Raw genomic sequence first — 26,403 nt, 5'->3', positions numbered from 1 at the left:
ACTGCCTCATATATGCAAATGTCATTAGTCTTTGTTAATATGATGAGGAAAAATTAGCATAAAGTCTGTTGTAAACACAGTCAGGAAGGAACTAGGATAACTTTAAATCAGGGGACGGTAGGGGTAGCCAGAACAGTTGCTGTGGAACAGAGTTATGGAAAAGTTCAAACATTTCTTACAATTCCCTAGCTCTAGCTTCTCTCCCACAGCTGCTCCCTACAGTGTTCCCCACTCCCTTTCTGAGAGTATCAAAGCCCCAGTTACTTACTCAGGCTATCCTCCTGTGTATAAAAATTATTGTAATCTAATCTGGAAACAGAAACACCATGTGACCTAGATGACCAATCAAATAGCCTGATTGTTGATGAACGATTACTGGCAGAAAACAGTTTGTGAGCTGAACTCTCTTTACACCAAACATTCACTGAATAAAAGCAACCAATGAGCAAACTGCTGGACATGGCAATATGCTCATCAACAACTTGCAAGTGGAAAAAGAGTCTTGATTTGACAAATAAACTACATATATTTTGGCCAGCGCGTCTCACTGCATAAGGCACCAATGTGTCCCTTAGTGTTTTTTTTTCCTCAGATCCCTTTAGCAGCAGTAGCTCTTTTCAACCCTATGTATACTGAGGATAGTAACCGTGTTCAAAAGTCTTGCCAGCCAGAGGCACATGTAACAAGGTTTGCATTTACATTGAACATGGTTACAAATGCATTAAACAAACCATATTGGAGACTAGCCAAGAGGCAGTTTGTAACAAGGGGAGTTAGAAAAAATCCCTATCCATAATGGACAAGAAACTGTGCTACCATCAAATCAGCTACACCCACTGCAAGGCATGGGTCTGCTCCTAATGTGGCAGGTCCTGACAGGGCCTGTCTGGCACGCTCAACTGCATGAACTAACTGCATGTGACTAATACTGCAGGAGTCAGTGTAAATCACTGTTTCCTTTTGTATACCCAACCCAAAGATATGCAATGTCCACACCAGCACAAACTGCACGATTGTGCTAAGTTAAACCATGCAATGCCATCTGAGCATCCACACGAGAAGCCCAGGGTAAACAGACCTAATTCCTATTGACCTCAATAAGAGCTGAACTTGTTTATGCAAGGGATGAACTAATCCAACCCTATCAGAAGCCAGTTCGCATGCACTTTACAGTATATAGACTCCTGGAACAAGGCAAGGTAGAGCTGATATATGATTCTTAGCGTGGTCTACATTGTCTTGCCCTGTACTACTGGGTTAGGAGTAGCCACTCTATAATTTATTTCCTTATTTGTTTGGTACCAGGATGCCTAACTAGTATTGATACTTCTGGCTAGGGCTCATCAAAAATTGTAAATGTTAAGCGGTAGCAATTTAAAAGGAAAGAAACGCACAGAGCCCCTTTAAAAAATGTTTGAAATGAAACAAAAAACATAATCTAAATTCTAAACAAAAGTATTGCGGATTCAGGCTCTTTCCCTCCTTCACCCCCTTTCTCTTTCCCTTTTGCCCCCTCGGGGAAGGGGAGAGAAAAACCCAAACTCAATATTGTTCGTACCATTTTAATGAAAAGAAGAATGGGGGTGGGAGGGACAAAAGTTTTCATATAGTTCAAAGTGACATTTATCAAAAAAACCTTTCACATGCAACAATTGTGACCAGCTCTACTTCTGGGTTTTGTGCCTGATATTCCAGACTCTCCATCCATACCTTGGGGACTACTCAAGATGAGGTAGAAGAACCCTAAAGCTGAAGCTCTGTGCTATGCCCCAGAAAGCTACCATGGCCTGCAATTGTGAAAGGGGATTGGGAGCCAGTCAAGGTCCTCTGCTGATTAGAGAGTAACCAAGTGACTAGGAGGCAGATGGCACTAGTTGGTACAATCAAGACCTTTCCTGTTTAGGGTGGGAATCAGCTATGCTGGTGTATATACCAGGACAACATCGTTCAGCTCACCTGCTCAGAGGTTTTATAGAAAGCAACTGACGCATTGACCAGCTTGAGCCTGTCCTCCATCTTCAACATTAGCTGTTGCCAATGTAATGCCACCTTTTCAGCACACTCCCGGATGGCATCAGCATCGTAGTGCCCAGCCTGTAGCAATACTTCAGCCTTCTGCTGTACCTGCAGAGCACTCTGGTGTGTCTTCTGTAAGGAAGTGGCATGAAAGAGGGACTGTGTATGAGGGGAGGAAAAAGAGGTTTGTACAGATGTACCAGATGTATGGTAAAGAGATGAAGCGAGGTGTGAGCATGGAGATGCGAGAGAGTGAAACATTTTCAGATAATTTTCTAGAATTAACATTTATTTTTTATAAAGCACTTCGGTGCACCTTATTGACACAAGTGAACAACACATTGTTAGAGCAGGAGCAGCAAGCACTGGAGGATATATGGGTAAACTCCATAGATTAGCTACTGCCACTATGGCAGTAACCTAGGAATCCTGATGGAATTACACCCCTTTTGGTACCCAAAATTCAGCTAATGGCAATCAGGAGCTATACCCGGCCTCCACACAGTGCCTAATGCTCCCCACTCTGGAGCAAAGGATGAAAGCAATAAGCAAATCTATAACAGATAGCAAACTAAGGGCCCGATCCACTTAAACTCATAACTTTACTCACATGAGTATTTCAATTAACATAAGTGGGATTATTCATGAGAGTAAAGATATTCACTTGACCAGGTATCTGCGGGATCAGGCCCTAATATTCCAACCCATCAATTCCAGAAAATATGAAGGTGCTTTAAAGGGACCATTATCTCTTTTAATCTCTGTAAATGGCCATGCAAAATGTATTATTATTATTAACAGTGTTATTTCACAATTAGGGCTTCTTTGGGGAGGTTATTAATTTCATTTTTCAGGGTTAACTTTTAGCAATGTTTGAGTTTTATGTAGATGTCCAACAATTAGAGTTTTGGTACATAGTGTAATGTACATACTGTAATGAGCAACGTATATTATATATGTTACTCGTTACAGGAGTACAGGGGTTCTCAAATTTCATTGCACCGCGACCCCCTTCTGACAACAAAAATTACTACAGGACCCAGGATGGGGGACCGAAGCCTGAGCTCACCCAAGCCCTGCCACCCCAGGGCGGGTGGCAAAGCCAAAGCCCCATACCGGGGGGCCAAAGCCGAAGTCCAGTGGCTTCAGCCCCAGGCAGGGGGCCTGTAACCTGAGCCCTGCCTTAGCTTGGGCCCCAGCAAGTCTAAGCCAGCCCTGGTGACCCCATTAAAACAGGGTCACGGCCCACTTTGGGGTCACGACCCACAGTTTGAAAACCACTGCAGTAGCATATACTGTACTGAGCAATCCTTTTGTAATGTTTCCTAGAGCACTTTAACATAATACAGTTTCAAAGAGCACTATGTTAAAGAGCACTGGGGAAGCTTTAGTGCACACCAGACCAATTCATGCACAACATATTAGTGCGCTCTAGAAATCACATGCCCAAAATCTGCATTACTGCTCCATGTAGACAAGCCCGTAGATATAAGTACCCATTTCCAGTGTTTATTGGATAAACACTGGTTTCATTTATTTCTTGTTGGGAGTGTTTTATTGCTGATTATCAGTTAAAACCTAAAATCAGAAGCCCTATTAATAATTCATAATAGAATTTGAGCCACCTGGAAGAAAAAAAAGTTGCACTAGTCTTTGAAGATCTTAGTGATCTTGACTCCCCAGACCTTGTACCATCTAATAATAACGTACCACAATAATATTTCATGTCAGATACATTACTGTAAGGGGAGTTGCAGTCACACCACCCCCGGGAAATGCCAGGAGACAAGGGTACCTCCTGGAGTACTCTGGCTGTGCTGACTGGAGGAGTAATTTACTACAGTAATTTAAGGCTTTTAGGGATGTCTCACAGCTGCTCAGCTATGAAGGCCAGGGTGTTGGAGGGACAGAATCATGAATCCACACACTCCTCATCCTTTTTCTTAGCTATTACTCCCAGGGGGAGCAACAGAGTAGCAGACTCTGCACACCCCTGAGTGCAAGGGCAGCCCTTATGCAGGCTGCCAAGATGAAGACGGCCCCTCAGTCCTTCCCCACTCATCTGACATGTCTGCACAGAGGGGACACTGTTTAGCTCAATGTTTTGATTTTATTTTTAACCTTCTGTAAGGAAACCCAAGTCTCCTAAAGACACACCTAGTCTTTTTTTTCATTTTTAACTGTTAATGCCAAATTCACACTTGATACATTTATGATCTAATCCCTGAACCAGGAAAGGATCTTGAAAACGTCTGGTAATATGCTGTTGAATAATGCAATGTAGAGAAAGCTATTAGCAAAAAGGATTAATAGTTGGCAGAAACATTTAGGAAGATGTTCAAGAACAACTGGTTGAATTTAATATCCAGCTGCTTTACTGCTGTTAGGGTAGTAATGCTTATTTTAAATACACTTTAAAGAATTTTAAATGAAAATGAATTTAACATGTAGAAAACCTTTAGAGGCCTGTCTCTGCCCTGTGTGCTTTGCAGATCTCTCTCACATGTTGAGCTTTAAACACTATTAATATTTAATCTAGTGTATTCTCCTTTGCAAACTTTCTTCCCCTACAATGTTGTAATCCTTTTCTCCCTGTGTGGCTCGCATTTACTACCGAATACAAGCATCTCCCCAGTGGTAGCAAGCTGTGATACACATACAGTATGTATCCTTCCCCACAGTGCTGTCTGCCTAATGCTGCTAAGATCTACTCAGCACAGTTCAGTGCCAACCAGCTGATACCGAATTGACACCCTCCCTCTATCCCAGATACTAAACTCTTGCTTTTCCCACAGGGAGCAACATCAGTGAAGAGCTGCTCTTTCCTTAATCCTAGCAGAATTGGATCAAAATTGGTTATTTGAAGAGATTATAACCCCAAAACCAACTAGCAACACTGATAACATATGTCAGTCTCCTTAAAGTTTACAGGAACATATAATACAGTTTCTACTAAGCAAAGTACTCTCCCAAACCTTCCTCTATGGAGACGTTATTTTCATGGCAATTGCAAGTTTGACACTAGCTAGTTTTTTTGTTTTGTTTTTAACACATTTTGATTACAGGAGGAGACCTGAGGAAAGCCAGCATGTTCCTTCACTCCTGAAAATTGTAACCATTCGAGTAATAATCTAGGGGATTAGACACTCCTTAATCAGCATGAATGGGAGAAGGCAATACATCCCTTAGAATGTCACCAGTATAATATCAAATGCAATGGCAGATGGTAATCACATTGCTGAATGCAGTACTGGAAGATGCTGAGATACTACGGTGTCGAGTGCAATATAAAAACATATTATATAAATCTCCATACTAGGGCAGTATAACTCTGTGCTCTCCCATGGACAGGGCTTGTGGCAAAACCACAATTTAGACAACAGTTAGTACAAACTTTACTTCTCTATTCTGACAAAACAATATTTCAGGAGAGTTCTTCTTTACTGAACTTCCCCTGTTCATTCCAAAACAGCAGAATTAAGTCAGACAGATTTCATCTGAGAGGGTGCTTTAATATTCAGTGATGAATATATTTATAATGGTGGGTCCTGGAAATAATCTACAAATCTTGTTCTCTGAAAGAAACTGACTTTGTAAACTTTTCCTATTTCAAGTTCACTTCCAAGAATTTTAATTTGGTCATAACATTAGCAAAGGAATTATCAGGATGTGTGTGTATGGAGTTTTCATGAATGCCACTGTTTACATCTGACAGCAAAAGGACTAGCTATTGATAAGTAATTTATATCGCTGTTACCCTCCTGCTACCTTATGAGGATAGTTATAAATTGCCTTTTCAAAGATTATTTTTTCTTTTTCTTCAAGCAAACAATGGTTTGATGTATGCCTGAGAGACAGTCCCATCTATACTGTTTATCTGGGAAAGAGAAGCAAAATATTGCCATTGGTGTTACCTCTATGGCCAGTTGGAATTGCTCATGTTCTCGCTGGAGCTGCTCAGCTTCTGAAAGGGAACTTGCGTTGACTAGGCTGGCATTGAGCATTGATTCCCCATTCCGAATCCAGCCGAGCACCTGTACAGAAAGGATATGTTGAAAGGTTATCTTGATCTGATTGTCCATGCAGTCACAGAGTCTCCTAATGACTCATCTGAAGAAATGTATTTTGCTTAACATGGTCTGAGTGCGAGTCAATCGGCAGAAGATAAATCCTTGGATAAGGACTGACTTCATTACATAAATCATATTAATTGTCAAAGAAACAAAAGGTCACGCTGTAGAAGTTATTGCTTGAAAAATTATAAGACACTGCAGGAGTATTTAGATGGCAAGGAAGTGCCCAGTGTCAAAAGTGAATATTCCTCTGTGTAAATGCCACGGGGCAGGAATGCAAAGTGCAACAGGGCAGAGTTCAAATTAGACATGCTCTTCCACTGCTTTTTCAAATTCCTGTCCATATTTATGTTTGAAAAGTCACATTTTCACCTTAAAAGCTGCTTTGTTGTACTTACATCTTATTAGCAAATAAAACAGTTCCTAGCAAAGTGTCACAGAGACCAGGGGCATGATTCTGAGCTCACATTTAAATGAAATCAGGGTCAGGCCCATTGACTGTAGCTAGCAATGTGAGTGCTCATGCCCTGTACTGTATTTTTTCAACCACCAAGCTTCTGGCACAGGGTTAGGTGAAAGGGATGGTTTGTCAGGTCCCATGGAGCCTCATGGTTTGGATACTTCTTAGGAAGTGTCTTCATATTTGCTGAAACAAAAAATGGGCCTATTTCTATATGAGAGTTTGACTAGTTTTAATCAAAACATCCCTCTCCCTTCAATGTGAACACCAAGAAATTTGGAGGAAGGTTAGGTATGATCTGGATCACAGTCCAAGATCTAGAACTCAGGCTCACCTCTACTGTTGACCATAGCCATGTCTGAACACATTCTTGATAGCAGTATGCCAACAATTCCTTGACCAATGTGGACAAATTCTTCTATAGACAAGGGCCCATGGATTTTATAAACAAGGAACCCCCTTTATTCTATAGCATGGGTTTGTAACAGTTTATCCCTGTCTACACTGAGCAGGGAACCATATTAGCGCAAACAGACTTTAAGGATGCTTCTTGATTACATTGTTTCAAAAAGGAGTGTGTCCTGTATCCACAGTAACCCTAGTGACAGAGAACTCTTTTAGGCCTGTAGCTATCCCACCCTGAACTGTGATCTCATTGTCATAGTATTCAGCCTTCAAAAGTTCTCCGTTTATCCTTGCTTGTCCTGTTCATTTTAACTTTCTTGCTTGGACTAGCATGGATCAGCATGGGCACAATGAGGTATTCCTTCAATTTGCACTTAACAACTGCAGTTCTGGTCCAGTTCTGCTTGATTTCAATGTGCGTTGTTTCTTCTTACACATTTGCACAGAGTGCAATTTCCATTTTCATTCTCTAATCCAGGAGTCGGCAACCTTTCAGAAGTGCTGTGCCGAGTCTTCATTTATTCACTCTGATTTAAGGTTTCTCGTGCCAGTCATACATTTTAACATTTTTAGAAGGTCTCTTTCTATAAGTCTATAATATATAACTAAACTATTGTTGTATGTAAAGTAAATAAGGTTTTAAAAATGTTTAAGAAGCTTCATTTAAAATTAAATTAAAATGCAGAGCCCCTCCCCCGGACCGGTGGCCAGGACCCGGGCAGTGTGAGTGCCACTGAAAATCAGCTCACGTGCCACCTTTGGCACACGTGCCACTGGTTGCCTACCCCTGCTCTAATCTTACTGTGATTCTTATTCTGCACATGTACAGTTTAGCCCCCCGCCTCCTTGCTACATAAGTATATTTGCACTTATCTAAGAATAATGCAAATATGCTTGATAGTCTCTTGGGCATTAATTTTCTCAAAAATGTAAGTGAACAATTCCCCCACCCCAGATCATTATGGGCCCAATCCTGCTACCTTTACTGATGTTGAATAGTATCTTATTCTGCAAGTAATCCCACAGGTTTCAAAAAGGGTTTGAATCAAAGCCCACTGAAGTCAGGAAATATCTTTCCATTGGTTTCAATGGCTTCGGCTCAGGTTCTTAGACTCCTTTTGGAGTAAGGCACACTGTCAGGGTGGCAGAATTGGGCTGTAAATATATGTATGACAGATGTACCAGAACATTTTTTTAAACAGTGGAAATGCATTCTGCTATTTTAAAACATGTTGTCCAAAAATAATCAAACTGCACATGTAAGTTTCTGGATAAATTTGCCTACAACTCTTACTCCTATTTTCTGTTAATGTAGCTGCAAATTATTGCAAGAAATCCAGCCTTATTTTGCAAGTTGTTACATCTAGTTCACAAATCCACAGGAAATCCTTACTGCCCAATCACTTTCACAAATGTAGCTCATGCTCTATACAGCTTTGAAATTCAATAACTCTGGTTTACCATTCTAGATAGCAATTTATCTTTTGTCCTTCCTCCTCCCACAGTGATTCATTCAAGTGCCTTAAAAGGAACATTTTTTCCCCTCCCTATATCATACATCACCCTCCTCACAGCCATTTGCCTCCCTCTGGGACAAGGAAATTAGTTGTCCCTAGGAGGAAAAAAGGGAACGAGTCTACACATGTAGGTGACCCTAATTTGTAGAAAATAGCATTCTGCTCAAGTCAGCAGTAGGGCAGTCTTGATCTATCAGCTCTCTCTCTTTCATCAGCAAGTGCTACTGTTGCTGTGGGAAACAACAGAGATTCTGAGAAAAAGGAAAGGGATTATCACACAACAATCTTTTTGTCTATGATTTTGTATAATCCCCCAGACCAGTAAGCCCATGTATTACAAACTACACTGTACCAAGAATTGAAACTCTGTCTCTTTTAGGAAGGAATTAACTAAAGGATCACCATGGCTGGACAAGATATGAAGTGACAACAGCATAAACCAGCAAACACTTTCACGTTTTTGCTGAACTCCTGGCTGACCTGGGCCGGTGTGAATTTTTTTTTTAACAAGGAGTATTTCTTTTAGAAAAGCAGTAGCTGAGCATAATCATTCTTTTTAAAAAGCGATCAGAAGGTCATAGGGAATTTTAGGAAGCAGCCTTCATTTATCAAACCTTTAAGCTGAAATTTTCTAAAACATTAGATTTAGATGCAGAATTTTTTTAGGAATTTGTCTCTCTAAATCCCCTCGACAGCTTCAGAAACCGCATCCTTAAAAGTCAGGTTGACTGTAAACATAGGGCAATGGACTGGATGACATAATAGGACTTACTTTCTAACATCTGTGGTAATGAGATATCCTCCATGTACTTGATCTCTCTGTGCAACAGCCACCTTGACCCAATGAAATCAGTAATTTGCATCTTAAAGCAGAGTCCTGTTCTTCCATCTTGTCAGTCATGTTACATTTACACAATGGCTCTGAAAAAACCTACTTTATAGAAATAACAAATGCCTGACCTAGCCCAATAAATACTGGAAATGTAAGTGGTATAGCTATCTGTCACTCTGCCCTTCATCTCACTCTTTGAAAGCAGGTGAACACACATACTATATGTGCTGCAACTAAAAATGGTTAGCGGGGTTAGGCATGGCATTTCAGCCTTGATTCTTCATTTCCTGGAGTCTGTTGGCTTCATTCAGAGCTCTCTCATGTGACACTTTTACCAACATTTTTGGTTAAATTTTCTTCTCATGAAATTGAGGTACAAACAATTCTGATGAAAGCCAGGTAGAGTACCTACATGGCTAAGGGCAGGCTCTTCCACTCAGCTATTCTGTGAACCTGAGTCTGTTCTGATTGGTCAGGTAAGTCAAAAGACATAATTTCTGCTCCCTAATTAGAAGAATGCACAAGTACTTAAAGTGCAAATATTCATGAATGTAAATCAGTAAAACTCAATCACTTGTGAAAACCATTTGCATGAGCAAAATGGATTTGTTAAAAATTGCAAGTTGAATATTTCCAGATGTTTTGCAGTATTCACTGACATTTAGTAGTAACACACTAGTGTTACTCTACCATCTAGTAGCAACACTAGTCTGCAATCTACTTTCCACTGATATCCATGTAAGGAAGATTTGGGAAGCAGCAGGAGGAGACAGAAATGTCAGTTGTATACTGCACATTCTATTCATCCTCAGATCTGTGGATCCTATGTTTCAGTGGAAACTAAAACTTCATGCAGCTCTGAAAATATACTATCTAGTCTTCAGAGATACAAAGCTAGACCCTGATCCTGCAAATGTTTACAAGTCATGTTGTTAAAGAGAAGCGTGTATGTAAATGTTTGCAGGATCAAAGCACAAGTGCTTTAACTCAGTGCCTCATTGGTCCTCTTGGCTTCCCTCCTGTTGATAGTATTTTAACATACTTTTTTGCTGTGTCCCATTTGTTTAAAAACAATAACAGCCATTGTCCCCGTGGTCTAGCGTGTCTACATGTAGCACACCTGATCAATACCAGCTAAATTAATTGCCTAAGTCTAAATGCAAACTACTTTGAAATCAATCTTTTTTTCTGCTTCACCAACTTCTCACAAATACAATTGTCTTTTATGTTGCCCAAGTTAACCAAACAACTGAAATAAACAACTCAGTAATAATGATTACAAGAAATTATTCTAAGTGTCTAAATCAGACTATAAATCAGAGCTCACTTTATACGCACTATAAAAACACACAGCTTGTTGGAAGTTTACCAGCAATGTAAAACCTTCCATCCTGTACTCACTGCCTTCATTTTTCAGTTCAGATTTGTCTATCCTTATATTTCCAGTCAGAAAGCTTCAGCAACAATTTCTGAGTTTGTAAGTAATGTGAAGAGTAGCCTTGTCATCACCACTCCTAATTGTGATGCTGAGTAATTTTTGATGTACTATAACATTTGCAGTAGTTATTACAGCTAAGAAGGGAAATCACATCTGATGACTCAGGGTTCCAGGTGATTAGAAAGTTAGGAAGGACATTTTTATCCCTATGTACAGTGTTGTATCATCAACTGCTTAGCAATGGTTGGGGGAAAAGGGCAGGGCTTAGCCTTTCTTTGAAGCACCAGGTACGGATTGCTGCAGGCAGGATATGAGAACTGATGGTCTGAACAGGTATGACAAATCCTTTGTTTTGAAGCCTGTGCAGTAATTATGTAAATTTCTAATCTAGAGTTAATCATCTTCACCTAAGCATCCTCATTTTTCTCCTTTCTGAAGCGTTGTACAAGTACTCTTTTGTGAAGTTGTTTGTAAGCAAAACTTGCACACAGGATAACTGTAATTAGTATCAAAGGGAAGAGGATTTAAGCTATGAAAATGCTACAGTAATCTTCTAGTGGGTAATTTACAACACGAGTAGTAGAGATTAATCTTACTATTTGGTGTATTACTAAAGTCTATAAAGGGTTTAGCATAGCCCACCTTTTCTCATTTCCTTTCCTCCATGTGTACTCATATTGTGTACAGAAGCACATTAGACTCTATCACATGCCTGTTCCAGTTGCAGGTCCAAAAGGAAAGTGAGGTTCAGTCAAATGCCCTCGGTCTGGTCTGCTTTATCCCATTTGTACCAACATGCCAGTTAACTGCAAGCTGCAGGCACTCTTGGATCAAAGGGCCGCAACATTCAAACCAGAGTGCTGATGGCATCTGCTTTTCTCTGTGACTGCTTCATTTGCTCCTTCCTTTAAATGCTCAGCATCTCCTGGTCCTCCTTTTAGGGCCTTTTCCCCAGTGCCACCTTCTACCTCCTCCGGCAGGCCTGGTACCTCTCAGCTTCTCTTCTCTACCATCTCTTTCATCTCCCTGCAGTTTATCAGCTTCTCGTGATCCAACCCCATCACACAGTCCACCTGGTTTCACCCAGGCGTCACAATCTACCATCCATAATGGCTGCAGAAGTGATAGCATAGTATAAACTCTTCTTTAACAGGGTGCAAGAGGCATTCCCTTCACCCCATGGTGGTTCAGCTCAGCTGGAGTTTCTAGGACTGCCAGTGGTGTAGGAGTTCCTGGTCCATGTACTCCAGGAGCTAACTGTGCTCAGGAGTGGAAGGCAGGGAAAGGCTCCTTGCATCCTTCCCCCAAGACCCAGCGAGCAATCATGCAGATAGTCACAAACATACTCCATAATGTTTGCTGAGAACTCTGATGGCACAAACATATTCACAAATGCTCGTCATTGCTTATAGACATGTACAGTTCTCAGCTTAGACTGTCTAAACTTTTTTTACAAGTAATTTTTCCACCACTAATCTTTATTTTTTGTGTATATCTAGCAAGCAGAGCTTTTATTTGCGTATCCAAAGCTTCCTTGAGTACCCACCACAGCCAGGGCAAAAACCAATCACAAAGAGCCTTTTTCTCTGTGCATGTGAGTTGGAATTAGGACTGGGAAATGTTTGGAGGTGAACATTTACATATTTTTTATCTGGTTTACAAGACCTGTTCACAAATTGACTCAGACTTACATGGTACTTAATATTCTTTTAATTAAAATTTTGTATAGATGCTTCTAATATAGCCTCAAGACAATTCTCTGATCACTCTCCTATATTAATAGACTCGCTATTATCTGGGAATGTGCAGACAGGCTAACACTAAGAGATGGCCTTTAAACAGACATTTCCTACAAATTGCAGATTTTATCAATTTTGTTGAAGTGGAAATTAAATATTTCTGGAGTTAAATAACCCCCCTAAGTCTCTCCAAAGAGGCCCAATCATGTTGCTTATGACTGAAAAGCAGTAACAGTGGCACCCTCTTAGAGCAAAACCACCTCTCCCCTGCAGAATGGTTTCACTGTAAGCAGAAGTTTCACTAGAATTGTAATTACAATGCACTGAAACAATTATCGACTTCTGTTCCAATTGGCTATAAGCAGAGTTTCACTGTTTCTGTGTCCCACTGTAATTAAACACGAAGGCCAAATTCTCCTCAGACTTCCAACTTGAAACTCCACTAATGAGTAAAGAAATAAATGTACAAGAATCTTTATTTTGCAAGTGATTCCCTTGCAGGTGATCTGAGGAGTTTCTTTCAGTATATCAGGGAAGCATCTGCCAGTCTTCAAGCAAGGACACCTCCTGGTAGTTATATCCCAGCTCAAGACTCTTTTCAGGTTTCCAGAGCCTTTTTCTGCTATTAAACTGAAAAAAGTCAAGACCAGTTGCTTCATGTAGTCCTTTGGGTTACATTCAATTGTGATCAAATCTGAAGTGGACACCAAAACTGGTGGGTTACAAGGCACACAGGAGGGAAGAATTAAACAGCAAAATGAACCGGAGAGACAGGAACAGTGGGGCAGTGAGGGGAGATTGGGTACATTGGGTACTAAGAAAAGTAAAGTCTTACACCTAGGGAAAGAAAATAAATGCACAAATATAAAAACGGGGAACAGGAATGGAAAGCCAAACAGCTGCCAGCATTGCATTAAAGGGAATTTCTTTTAATCTTATCTCCTTAATACTATCCTGCTATTACTTCTATGGTACAACAGGAAAGGGGGGTGGGGGGAGAGGGGACATGTCCTTGAGAGGCTCTCTTCCTTAATATGAAACATTTTGTGAGCCAGTGATCTATATTATTTCCACTCCGTTTCAGGTCACAGAGCATCACACTTTGAGATGTTCCACTTAAATGGCTCCAAACATGTATCCTCTTGGCATTCAAACCTGTGAAGCATGTGATTTAATGCAGAAACCTTTCCTAAATGAGATATAAATAGATACAGACAGGAAAAAGACTTTGGATTTACGTGAGCCATTACATTAAAATGCAAACATATGTACGTGTTCCAGAACTTAGCCTAGTTTGCTGTTTCAGCACAATTTTACCAGAGCTACAGTAGGTGTCTGTGGCAACCAAATCTCAATTGACTCTCAAGACCAAGTGCAATTTGGTAATGAGATGGAGACCAATCATTGTCTCAAGTGCTCTAAAAAGTGAAGGAAATTTGGACCAGACCAGCGATGAACAACAAGCCAAAATCAATATATTTTCCAATTTCATTAAGTGGTTGTGAATATTACTCATCCCCCGGGAAACCAAATACAGCCACCTTATGAAAGGGCACAGATATATTTTAATTTGGCTCTTCTCAGGGGAAACTAGCTACAATAATTGATAGGTTAATAAGGAATAGATTTTTCAGTATTCAGCTGAACAAATACAATGATTCTTAGCCAAAGGCTTGCTGAAAGGTCACAGAGTAATGAAGGCTTTGATGGTTCAAATACAGTTAAGGAAATACTAATTCAAGACAGCTATTTGTGTTCCTCTTGCAGAAGTTAGACAGTTCAGTCCTATCACGTAGATTTTTAGATGTTTGGTTTGTAGAATATTCTAAGGCACACGCCTGTGAATGAAATTAACCAATCCTTGCTTCTGAGACCCACAGCTTCAGTTATCCAGAGTGCAGCCATCACTGGATTTCTCTAAAAACAACGCTGTAATAATGGGCCTAATCCAGCCCCTTTTAAAGTCCAGTGAAAGACTCACATTTACTTTACTGGGACTTGGATTGGGCCCAATAATAACAACATGTATTTCTAGAGTTTCTGTTGGGTCTGGTACTCTATGTTCTAAACCAGTGCTGCTGTGCGCTATTAAATATCCACCAGGTTTCATTTCAGAATTGGCTACATAGCAGTGAGTGAAATGCTTGTTGTAAATATAGTGTGTGAAATATTTGGGGTCCCTATAGAAAGAAAGGCACTTTATAGACAAAGATATTATTAATAAAATAGAACCTTCCATTCAGAAGGGTTCCAAAGCACTTTATAAACTCCACACACTTCATATTGCCACTGGAATGCCAGGTGACTATATTTTCAAAATTAAAAACTACGAGACTTTTCTGTTGACATCTTTTAAGCTTGCGAACGACTCATACAAAAGTGCACTTTTTTTTAAAACATGCACTAATGTTGCAACTGCCAGCTTCTGCAGCCCCAAGTACATATTTCTCAGAGTGAAGAATTTTTGCCAGTAATGTAATGTTCTCCATCAGTTTCTCATGAAACATTGAACAAGTGTAATTAACATTCACTTTGTGCAAAAGAACAGCTTTGATAGAGTCTATGCTCATTTGACTTTTCTCTGCACTCCAAACATTGAGCATTTGTTCCACTGAACTCTTTTTTCCTGGTAAACACAGAGCATCTTTTACTCCCTAAAGTAATGTCATGAACAAACATTTGTAATTATTAAAAAAATAAACACCAAACATTTTCATTGATGAAATGGAACACTGGGATAGTTCAAGTGATCAGAAAGACATTCCCGGGGCATCCTATGAAAAACCCAGACTGTCCCATTAAACTAGGACAGATAGTCACTTCATTGAAATGCAGCCACCTCTGGAGTGAAAAATTGCAGCTGTGCAGCAGCATGCAGCCATATAGTACAGCAAGTGAAGAAATATTACACACCCAAATGAAGCTACTGGGAAATTTAGGTAGGCAAAACACAACTGACTGAGCTTTAATGTAATTGGGACTAGCAGACTAACGCCCTAAAATTGAGATCCTAGGTTAAAGACTACAAATAGTCAGGGTTCTACATCTTAACCAAAGATGATCAACTTGGCTGAGCGCCCCACAGATCAGTAATAATGCAAAAAATTAAGTAAAGAGGTCAAACTAGACCTGGGCATTGAGATATCCACTAATGAGACCAATGATCCACAATGCTTTCAGTTTGTACCCCAATCCTTATATTCCCAGAGCACATTCTGTTCTAAAGAACACCCCAATCTAGGAACTATGGGGTCAGTTCTGCATGGACGGTGAATGTAACTCCCAGAAATATTCTTGCACAGGCACAGAACATGGAACAGACTCCTCAGTTACTTGTAAAGGGTCATTTTGGAACCTGTGAATAGATCAAGTACTGCTAAAGAAAAGGATTAAGACTCCATACACGTAAAGGGAGGCAATTTGACAGAAATGGTTTTAACAGCCCGCACGTACTGTAATTGCTTTCAAGACACATTTAAGCGACCACAAAATGGTTTAATGGCTGTGGTAGAAAGCCTGACCTGCTTGACCTCAGCCTGTAGGTGCCGGAGCTGTAGGCACTGCTCTAGCCGTTTGTGAGTCTGATCGGCGTTAAGCTCTAGCTCATGCTGTTTCTCATGAAGGAACTCCAGCAGCTCTTGCACTTGTGTCGCAAGATCAATGTCCTTTTCGCAGATTAGTTCAATGCCTACAACAAAATGACATACGGAGAGAGAGAGAGACAATTTCATTTATTTGCAATTCCTTTTGCAGCACAATTCTGCCACCCGGCACATTGATTTGAATCTCTCTTGATTCTTGGTAAACCCTCTCATAGTGTTCACAAACAACATATGGTTTACCAGGGCTGGCTCCAGGGTTTTTGCCGTCCCAAGCAGCAAAAAAAAAAAGAAAAGAAAAGAAAAAGCCACGATCGCAATCTGCGGAAGCTCTACCGCCACCGCTTCACTCTTTGGCATTAATTCGGTGGCCGGTCCTTTGCTCCGAGAGAGACCCAGGGACCGGCCGCCGAATTGCCGCCAAAGACCTGGACTTGCCGCCCCTCACCGTTGGCCGCCCCAAGCAGCTGCCTGCTGGGCTGGTGCCTGGAGCCGGCCCTGTGGTTTATCCTGATGCACATGTTTGTTGAATCCTATGACTGTATTGTCCTGTCTGTCACTGTGTGTATCAATACAATGACGTTTCCGTGTTGATTGCTCCATGTTTTGCTCATCTGAAACTGTCCATATGGAGATGATTTGACTACAGCTTTGGTGATGTGGAACTGGGAATTTTAAAAAATACTTTATGAATTTTAACAAATCAAAGACTAAAATCATCTCCCGGCCTTATGTTATTTCATTAATCAATATCTTATAAACACATTCTTTCTTTGAAGAAAGAAAGAAAGAAAGAAAGAAAGAAAGAAAGAAAGAAAGAAAGAAAGAAAGACAGACAAACTCACTCCTGTCCTCAATTTAGGATGGTAGCTGGGGGCCCACAATGTGGAGTGTGCCTAAAGTCTGTCTGGCTCCTTAGGGGACCATTAACACTCTTGTAATTTATACTATCCTTTAGGTTGTTCTCAATTATGCCATGTGTCAAATCATTCCCAAACCAGCTCTAGAACCAGAGGCCTGAAAAGGTGGCTTCCCCAATCTCTCAAAGTCCAGCATTGAATATGCTTCACTGGACCAGAGGATCTGACTCACTGTGTAACTGTCTCAAGAAAAACAATGCAGAGCAGTATACTGTCCTCTTTGATTTGCAATTTCACCAGTGTAACTGACAGACTTTGGCCAGAGTCTTTATTTGACATTCCATACTACTGTAATCCATGTAATGATAAATCAGGAAGGGCCTGATCCTTCTCCCATTGAAGTTATTTAGAATTTTATTATTGGCTTCAACAGAAGCAGGATCCTAATAATTATAATAATCAGCTCCAAGTAAGTGTGAGAAAACACTGCACTGTTCTCCAAAGCCATTTGATTATATAAAATAAAACAAGATTAAAAAAAGGACTTCTCCCTCCTCTCCTCCCCCCTCCCTGCGCGACTAAAAGCTGTTGTACAGGAAGCAAGGAAATTATGTTTCGAGGCATTTAATATGAAGCACCTTTTCTATGTCCCAAAGTTCCATGACTTTTACCTTCTGACACAGTGATATCAGCAGAGGCCAGAATTAGAAACCAAATCAACCCTGTGTCAACCCTTGTCTCTTCCAGTTTCTGGTTTTATCATGAAAGCCACATCAGAGTGAAACTGATTGGCTGATTCTCTTTCCCAGCCAAAACAAAACAGCTTCTTCATTACCAAATAAGGTGGAATGGCCCCAGGCTTCACATTTAGGGTCTGGAAATTTAATTTATGCTCCCATTCTTGGGAGTGAAGTTCCTTCTAACTGCCAGACACCATGCACATTTGTTATAATTAGCCTACATATGGTACTGTGTCCTTAGGACATCGCTGGTGTTTTGTATGCTTGACTTCACCATGCCTATTTGATATTAAACTCACAGTTTTCCATCATGCACACTCGACTGATGTAGTTTTGACCGTGCTAACTCATCAGCAGCAACCAGTAAACTGCCTAGGATGTTATCCAAGGGCAGACTGCTCTCCCAATGATGAATGATTTGCCCTTTCTTGCTTGCCACATGTCACAGAGATTTATGCCACATTGCCAGTATATGCAACGAGAGAGCTCGTTCTTCTCAAAGGTGGATTTGTAAAATAGAAAGCATTTTTACATTGTATTTTTGGAATAATTTCACACACAAAAGTCCTCACCCAGAGGTTTATGATATGTAAGCACAACTGTTTTTTCGATAAACTGAACGCAGTTTCAGTTTTCTTCAATCATCTCATTACTGAAGGGGATTTCAACAGACTGGTATTGAGTGGAGCATGCTCTTAAACAGATTTATTAAAAAGAGTAACCACAAGTACAACAACATAAATACACCACAGCTCTCAGTTATAGTGGCATAAATCTAGAGAAACAGCACTGAAGTGACTGGATTTACTCGGAATTTATGCTGGTGTAATTGAGAGCATAATTTAGTGCATTGTACAATCTACCTACCTACCTATATATCTTTTCTTTTATCCTTTGGATAACTACAGACCTTTTAAATTATCCACATTCATATAAGGCCTGATCCAAAGTACAGTGACGTCAATGAAAAGACTACCATTGACTTCAACAGGATTTGGATCAGGCCTATATTATACATCACATTCTGCCTATGTTTTAACCAATCAGGATATTATAAAAAGCCTAACTTGACAAAATAAGATGAAATCTGAAAAAAATCCACTCACATAGTCCATTGATAATTTTAAGAAAAGGCCATTCTGTTTGCATGGATGCCAGAAGTCAAATTTCTCACTTAACTTCTAATTTTTAAATAAGTAGTTATGCTAGCTAGTATTACTACTGCCCAAATTCTTTTAGTGGTAGCAACATAATCAGGTCTTAACTAAATCACTGAATAACCTTAAATGTATTAAAAACATTTTCTGACAAAATCTGTGCTAAACTTTACAGATGAAATGCATTTATGTAAAATGAAAATAGCTTCCATTAAACACTAAAATAAAGAGAAAAATAAATACATTTGCTGACTTATAATTGACAAAAATGTGTTTTGTGTAATATTGAGCAGCAGCTTATAGAGAAAGATATCATGAGACTTCAATTTCAAAACCTCTTAAGTTTGAATTTGCCAGATAATAAAATCACTGAACGGATTGAATAGAAATTTCTTTGTACAATAAGAATCACTCCCACACTCAGAGGGACGTATTCCTGTGCTGATTTAGAACCCAGTTCAGGAACGCATCCTAGTTCAAGCAAGCACTTCAGCACATACTTAACACTGAGCATGTGCTTAAGTAACACTGAACCAAATGGTTAAATAATTAAAGTTAAGTACTTGTTTAAGTGTTTTTCTGAATAGGAATGGATCTAAGCATGTTCTTAACTGGAGTTAAACCAAGGCTTTTACAGTCCGAGCACTCCCACTGGGGTAGATCCTTAGCTGATGGTGTAAATTATTATGGCTCTATTGGCTACATCAGCTGAGGATCCGCTCCAATGACTTCAGTAGGATTGCTAGGGTGTAAATCAGCACAGAAATGGGATTTATGGGCTAAATTAAGTCTTGGTTGAACTCCACTGATTTCACTTGGAGTCACATCAAGAATGAACTGACAGTATCTTACAGAAAATACAAGAGTGATATCTTAAAGTCAGATTGCTGCACGATCACTATCAGGGGATAATATCTTGCACCACAGATGTTCCCATTGCCTTCAGTAGGGCTATTTGCAGTGTGAGATACTATTCAGTATGTGTACGGGATCATCATCTGGCCCTCACAAAGCTGTGTTGGAACCAGTGTGACTTTGTTTTTTTACTGAACAATTAGAAGCATTCTTCAGAAAGGTTAAACAAAGTCAGCCTTTGTGTCCCTGCGACATCCATTTCCTAAACCAGAAATGAAATCACAACTTGAAATTAAATGAAATAGATTTCCATTTCCTTTATAATGAATGTGGATGCTGTGGTGACGCAGGTGAATGGCACTAGACTGACAGCCCTGGATACTACAGGCCTCTTTCTATTTGTGCACATAACAGGTGTGAGATGGGTAGCAACAGTGCAGACTTCCACAAAATTGCCTTATCAATGTGTTATCAGTCCTGACCTAGACAAATCACTTCTAAGGCATAAGTAGTTCAGTTTCCAAGACGGCTCATTCACTCCTTGACTGATCGCCTACAATGGTGCTAATTAGTGCCAGCTGTAACAGTGCAATATTGACACCTGTCTTCTGGGAACTCAACTGGGAACCCAAATAAGAGTGTATACAGGCCATTACTCGGTTATCAGATGGTAACAGCTTTTGGTCACGAATGATGTAGGTTATAATTGAAGTGACTAATACATACACAAATGAAGTACATGAATATGTGGTAAATGGAGTTATATCAGAGATTAGATATAAAAAAAAACAAGGCGTTCTTGTGGCACCTTAGAGACTAACAAATTTATTTGGGCATAAGCTTTCGTGGGCTAGAACCCACTTCATCAGATGTATGAAGTTAAAAATACAGGCGCAGGTATAAATACATAAAAGGATGGGGTTGCTTTACCAAGTGTTAGGTCAGTCTAATGAGATAAATCAATTATATAGTTTGGTTTGAGGGCTGTAGTACTTTGGGGTAATTCTTGTTATTGGTGTCAGGAATCAGGGCCTGCAAGCTAGTCTCCGGAGAGTCCCTCAGTACAGCAGGCCTGCAGCAAGCTGCCTGCCTGGCCATGCCACCTGACTGGTTGGAAGGGCAAGCAGGCCAGCTCTTAACCTAGTGGCAGCAGCAGCTCACTGACTGCTCAATGCTCATGCCCGCCATTGTACCTGCTCTTCAATGTTCTTGCATTGCACCCAGCCTTGCCTCTGTCCTGCCCCCACCTTGAACCCCTCCTTGCCTGTTACTTGCTTGCTCCCATTCCTGTAGCTTTGACTTCTGACTCCAGTTTGACCCTTGTCTTTGACTTCTGAACAGTGACTCCGGCTTGACCCTGGGCTCTAGCTTCCAACTACTGACGACCATTATGCCTGACACCCACTCCAACCACTAGGGTAGACCACCCTTGTCCTGGTCAGGTGACAATTGGGCTTGGTGTGAATGTGGTTGAGTGCTATTTAGTGGCCTCAGATATACAGAAGGTCACACTAACTAGATGTTCTGGAGAGGGTTTTTTGGGCCTTAAATGCCATAATTTGAACCCTGGGCCAAGATTTACCAAAAGTGACTAGCGAGTAATGGTCTCAAGTTGCAGAGGGGGAGGTTTAGGCTGGATATTAGGAAAAACTTTTTCACTAGTAGGGTGGTGAAGAACTGGAATGGGTTACCTAGGGAGGTAGTGGAATCTCCTTCCTTAGAGGTTTTTAAGGTCAGGCTTGACAAAGCCCTGGCTGGGATGATTTAGTTGGGTTTGGTCCTGCTTTGAGCAGGGGGTTGGACTAGATGACCTCCTGAGGTCCCTTCCAACCCTGAGATTCTATGATTCTATTATCTTTGTCCAAATTAAGACATCTTAAAAGGCCTGATTTTCAGAGGGTAAATGCACAGAAACTTGTGAAAATCAGACCCCTTTAAGGTGTCTCAAATTGGGCACCCAAAAATACCACTAGTCATTCTGGAAAATCTTGGCCCTTGTGTTAAGCTTTAATTTCTACAGAGATCTCATCTCACCTCAACAGCAGGGTTACAATCAAAATGGAAAAACGGAATGAAGACCAATACATGTGAATTAACAATTGTAGCTTACTAACACCTCTTGTCCTTTTGGTAACACAGATATACCAGTAGTATTCTCTAGACATACAACTCTTTCCTGAAGGACATGTATTGTTAATGGAACCCAAAGACAATTTAGATGAACTACAAAATCACTGAGAATAAAACATGACTTTTAGAGAGCTAGTATGAACTTATAAAAACGAAAACCTTGCTGAAAACAAATATTCTTATAGTGAAATCAGGTTAATCAAGGCCTGGTTTATCCATGTGTGTCAGTGTAGAGCTTTGGTAAGACGCAAGTTGTTACCAGTCCCATTAAGAGTACATTTGCCTGACAGACTTGTTAGCCTAAAGATCTCCGAGCCAAATAAAAAATTATCGTCAAAACTGTAAACACTAGGTCTGTGGCTTCATTATCTAAACTTTCAGCTAAGTTCTTATTGCAGCACTAGTGATCATGTTCAATAAGAGGCAGTGATAACTGTTGATTTTCAAAAAGTCCCATACTGAGTTTGCAGCTCTGTCAGTAAGAACCATCAGCTTTTGGCTGGTAAACTGAACAAACCTGATGTAGAATTCAGTGAGAGGAAACAAAATTCATTGCAATTTTAATTGAGTATAACTGTCCTTTATGAAATGAGAAACAGTAGTCTCCAAAGAACAATTACTGTCCCTTACTTTGCCATCCTCCCAATATTCTGCATTCCCTGCAAAACAGGTATGAAAAGAACCTTCAACTAACCCCTATTATTCTGGATCCTCAAGAGGTTTTGGTTCTTTGGCTTTGGAAGCAAATGATTTTTCTTAGATACACATGGACCACACACTGGGAGACCAAGGTAATATTTTAAAAATATTTTAAAGATCTTATCCATTTAATCTCTGTTCCATTGTTTGTAATCCAGAGAAGTTGTTTCTACTCTCCTGCAGCTTGGGAGTTCCAAACAAACACAGTGAGTTTTTCCCAGACCAATCCACTAGGCTCCTGTCTGTGCTCTGCTCTGAATCACACCTCCCATGCCTTCTACTCCCGCCCTGTGCTCTGCTCCACATCCTGTACCTCTCAGGCCATAGTCCTCTGATATTTCCAGGAAGAAAAAAAAGTTGCATTTTACTGATTTACTTTGGGCAATTTTACCACATCACAAAGCCAAGGACTAATAGGCAAAGCACAGGGCCAGCCGTACTGAGAGTAGATACTGTGCAAGCTTCCATATATGGTTCACCCAATGCATCTGGTTTCCTATCTTACAACATTCTCTCTTAGTTGCTGCTGAGCTTCTGTTAACCGGAGCTTGCCGAATTATGCTGACTATTGCCAAAATTTATCTTGGGGTGAAATGTTTGCAAGAGAATGGGAGGAGACCAAGAAAATCAGTTTTATTTGTATCCTGAACAGTCCTTCTTATCTTAATTAAAGGGGGTGGGGGAACTGCTCTGTGTGCCTTTCAAGGCATGTGAGAAGATTTAAGCATCTTACAAATAATTATAGCCTTTGGGACAGTAGGCAGAGATTAATCTGAATGATTATTTTCCCCAGGTGAGAATGCAAAAATCAGGATTTTACAGTACTCACTGGAAACTTGAACCTTTTGCTGAGAAACAGGGTATAAGATACAAAGCAACTTCTCTACTAATATGCTTCAAGATTGCCATTTAGGAGCACATGCCAGGGAGGTTTTTACAACCAAGTGCTTATCTTAACTTCCAAGTGGACATTGCAAGTAAAATTCCAACATCTTATGTCCTGTTCATTCAGAAAACAATGTACATTCCAATACTTCTTTGAAGGAAGAATATCCATAGTTACCTGGCTAGGACTCTGTTCACAGATTATGTGTTTTCTTTTGTATTTTTGTAAATGGATGACCATTAAGCAAATTGCCCTGCTCACCTGAAGCCTGGACTTCCATGATGTACTGGTGTAAATCTTGCCCTTGCTGGATAACCTCAAAGGTCATGTTGTTCATGGCCAGTTTCCGTTCAGTGTGGCGCTGCAAGCGCTGCTCAGCCAGAGTGAGATCCTCGGTATTGAAATCATTCATTTGTCTCAGCAAATCTTCATTCCAGGCATCTAGTTCTGCTGTTACCTTCAAAGGAAAAAAGCCACATATTGTATGCACTGGAAACCAACAAAAGATTACTTCAAAACAGCATTTGGATCATCATAATACTGCACACTTAGGGGCTGATCCTAAGCCCCTTGAAATCGAGGGGAGTCTTCCTGTTGACTTCCATGGGCTTTGGAACAGGCCCTTGCATGGCACTTTTCTTCTGTAGATCTCAAAGCTTTGACAAAGGTGGGTGAGTACTGTTACACCATTTACAGGCCGGGAAAATACAGCACAGAAGTGGCTTGTTCAATGTCACAGCAAGTCAGTAGCAGAGTTGGTACAGAACCACAGTTCCCATCTAGCAGTAATTTGCAGAGGTTGGCTAACTTTGCTTCCTTTGTTACATGTTCTCTGTTTCTTAATTATAACAATTGGCCTGATTAATCTAACAGTCCCATTATTATTATTTTTACTGTGTTATCACCCAATAGTACCCAGACAGTAAACGGGTCCAATAGCATTAGCCTCTGTAGAATCACACTTGAAACTCGATACAAACAAGTGAGCATAGAAAGCAATAGGAGGAAATGAAGAACAGGGGACAAAGGTACAATAACCAAATCTTGCTGTTAAGTTAGACATCTAAATCCATATTTAGGTACCAACATGAAAGATGCCCAATTTTCAGAGATGCTGAGCCTCAGTTCTCACTGAAATCAATGGGATTTGTGGTTTTCTAAATATATACTTAGGTGCTTAACTTTAGAAACCCACTTTTGAAAATTTTGGCATCTTATCCCACGGTCACAAAGCAAACCAAGGGCACAGAACCAAGGATTTCTGGTTCCAAATCCTTTACATGTTGTTTTGGATGGGGATTTAAAAGACACAGTTTTAAATTCAAAATGAGAACACAAGCCCATAAACCTTTTTTAGACTCTTCTTTGAAACAAGCGGAAACACAGATTTGTTCACCCCAGGCAAACCTGGGACTGAAGTCGCAGGGTGAAAGGCAGAGTATAGGAGATCCTGAGGGCTTTCCATTTTTATTCTGATTATTCCTATGTCCATTCCACTCAATTAACTTTAAATAATAACTATCTCTGTTTACAGTCCCTTTGGTGCCCTTCCTGATTCCAGTGGCCTATGATTCACTCACACTTTTCAGTTAATTGGAGACTCTGGAATGTGGTGGCTTATTCGCAGATTTTCAGTTCTAACAATTACCAAGCCCTAGAGAAATGGTCATGGTGGAAATCAGAGAAGGAGCTCGGTGGAAAATTAGAAAGGGTTTTAAAGAGAGAGCCTCTGCTGATAGCTAGAAGGACTAAGGCCAACTTGATCTCATTTTAAGCTATAGACATATAGCATAATGAACATCTACAGTTGAAAGTGAGAATAGATTTCCACTATTAATGACTATGGTACTTGAGGTTCCATATGAAGCCTGTTTTGCTTCCACGTTCTGGTAGAATGGCATATAATTTTACTGGATCAGAAGGAGGTTTAATTTTTATTCGTTATTAAGAATATTGCCTGTCATAGTTCATTGCATTGACTGTCAGGCTGCTAAAACATAGTCATTTGAAAATTTATAATGGAGTTAATCAGAGTACTGCCCAGTTTCTTGTAGATGTGAATACATTCTTGTGCACCTGCATTGGGGAAACCACCTAAATGCACTTATGAATAATAGTTACAGAGGGGAATCAGAAATCCAATAATATGTCACATCTGATTTCTCTTACAAATTCCGTATTTAGGATAGTGGAGAATCTGTCTACTATGGAGAAAGTATCTCTCCATCCTGTAGCTGTCTATACATAGTGTCAAATGCAGTGTTGTTGTAGGCATGTTGATCTCAGGATATTAGAGGGATACAGTGAGAGAGGTAATATCTCTTTGTGATGGGGTTCCCGGGGCGCAACCTTGACTGTGGGACTGCTAAGCCCTGTGTCCCACCAAGCTGGGGTGTCCCTCTCACTCTGTGGTGCTGTTGGCAAGGCACAAATGTCTAAAAGGTCCTACACTTACACAGACATCCACAGGCAGGGACATCCCCAGCCTTGCATCCCAGAACTGTACCGTCTTGCCCCGGTCAGAAGCCTGATCAGTGTAAGTTCATTACCCAGTCTACCTCGATGTGGAGAGGAGACACACTCGCCTTTGTAAACTGAGCTGAGATTTCCCAAGCACCCCAACCAAAACACACTGGTTTAGGTAAAATATAAAAAGATAGATTTTAAGTGATTATAAGTAGTAAGTTTAGAGATCAAAGTTGGTTACCTAAGAAATACAATTAAATTCACAAATTGAGTTCTATAAACTATATAGGATTTGAATCAAGCAATGTCTCACTCAAGCAATGATACAAACAGGTCATGGATCTTCAATACATAGGCTGGACCTGACTTCCAGCCTGGGACACCCTCCCCCAGTTCAAAGACTTTGTCCTCTAGATGTGTTTCCAGGTGTTGAGTTGTGTGGGAGGGGGCGAGGGCAAGTGAGGCCAAGTCATGATGTCACTTGACCTCTTTATAGTTTCTTACAGCTTGCTGGAAAGATCTTTTGCTATG

The 26,403-nt window shown here is 40.4% G+C and overlaps 1 protein-coding gene across 8 annotated transcripts in view; it reads right to left on the bottom strand.

The window, feature by feature from the left end:
* KALRN (kalirin RhoGEF kinase) overlaps positions 1-26,403 on the bottom strand; it is a 743,024-nt gene that overhangs the window by 224,008 nt on the left and 492,613 nt on the right. For 7 of the 8 annotated variants that reach the window (XM_045032050.1, XM_045032053.1, XM_045032055.1 and 4 more), the window contains 4 exons: positions 23,668-23,863; positions 16,002-16,168; positions 5,931-6,050; positions 1,957-2,175 (listed from right to left, as the gene is read on the bottom strand). In XM_045032050.1, the coding sequence (XP_044887985.1) occupies positions 1,957-2,175; positions 5,931-6,050; positions 16,002-16,168; positions 23,668-23,863 (702 nt within the window). The remainder of the gene's footprint in view (positions 1-1,956; positions 2,176-5,930; positions 6,051-16,001; positions 16,169-23,667; positions 23,864-26,403) is intronic. The other variant, XM_045032051.1, reaches the window with a different exon arrangement.

This window comes from Mauremys mutica, chromosome 10 (assembly GCF_020497125.1).
Source record: "Mauremys mutica isolate MM-2020 ecotype Southern chromosome 10, ASM2049712v1, whole genome shotgun sequence".
NCBI classification, from domain to species: Eukaryota; Metazoa; Chordata; order Testudines; family Geoemydidae; genus Mauremys; species Mauremys mutica.
The sequence above is the reverse complement of the archived record's forward strand: the minus strand, read 5'-3'. Positions and strand labels throughout refer to the sequence as shown.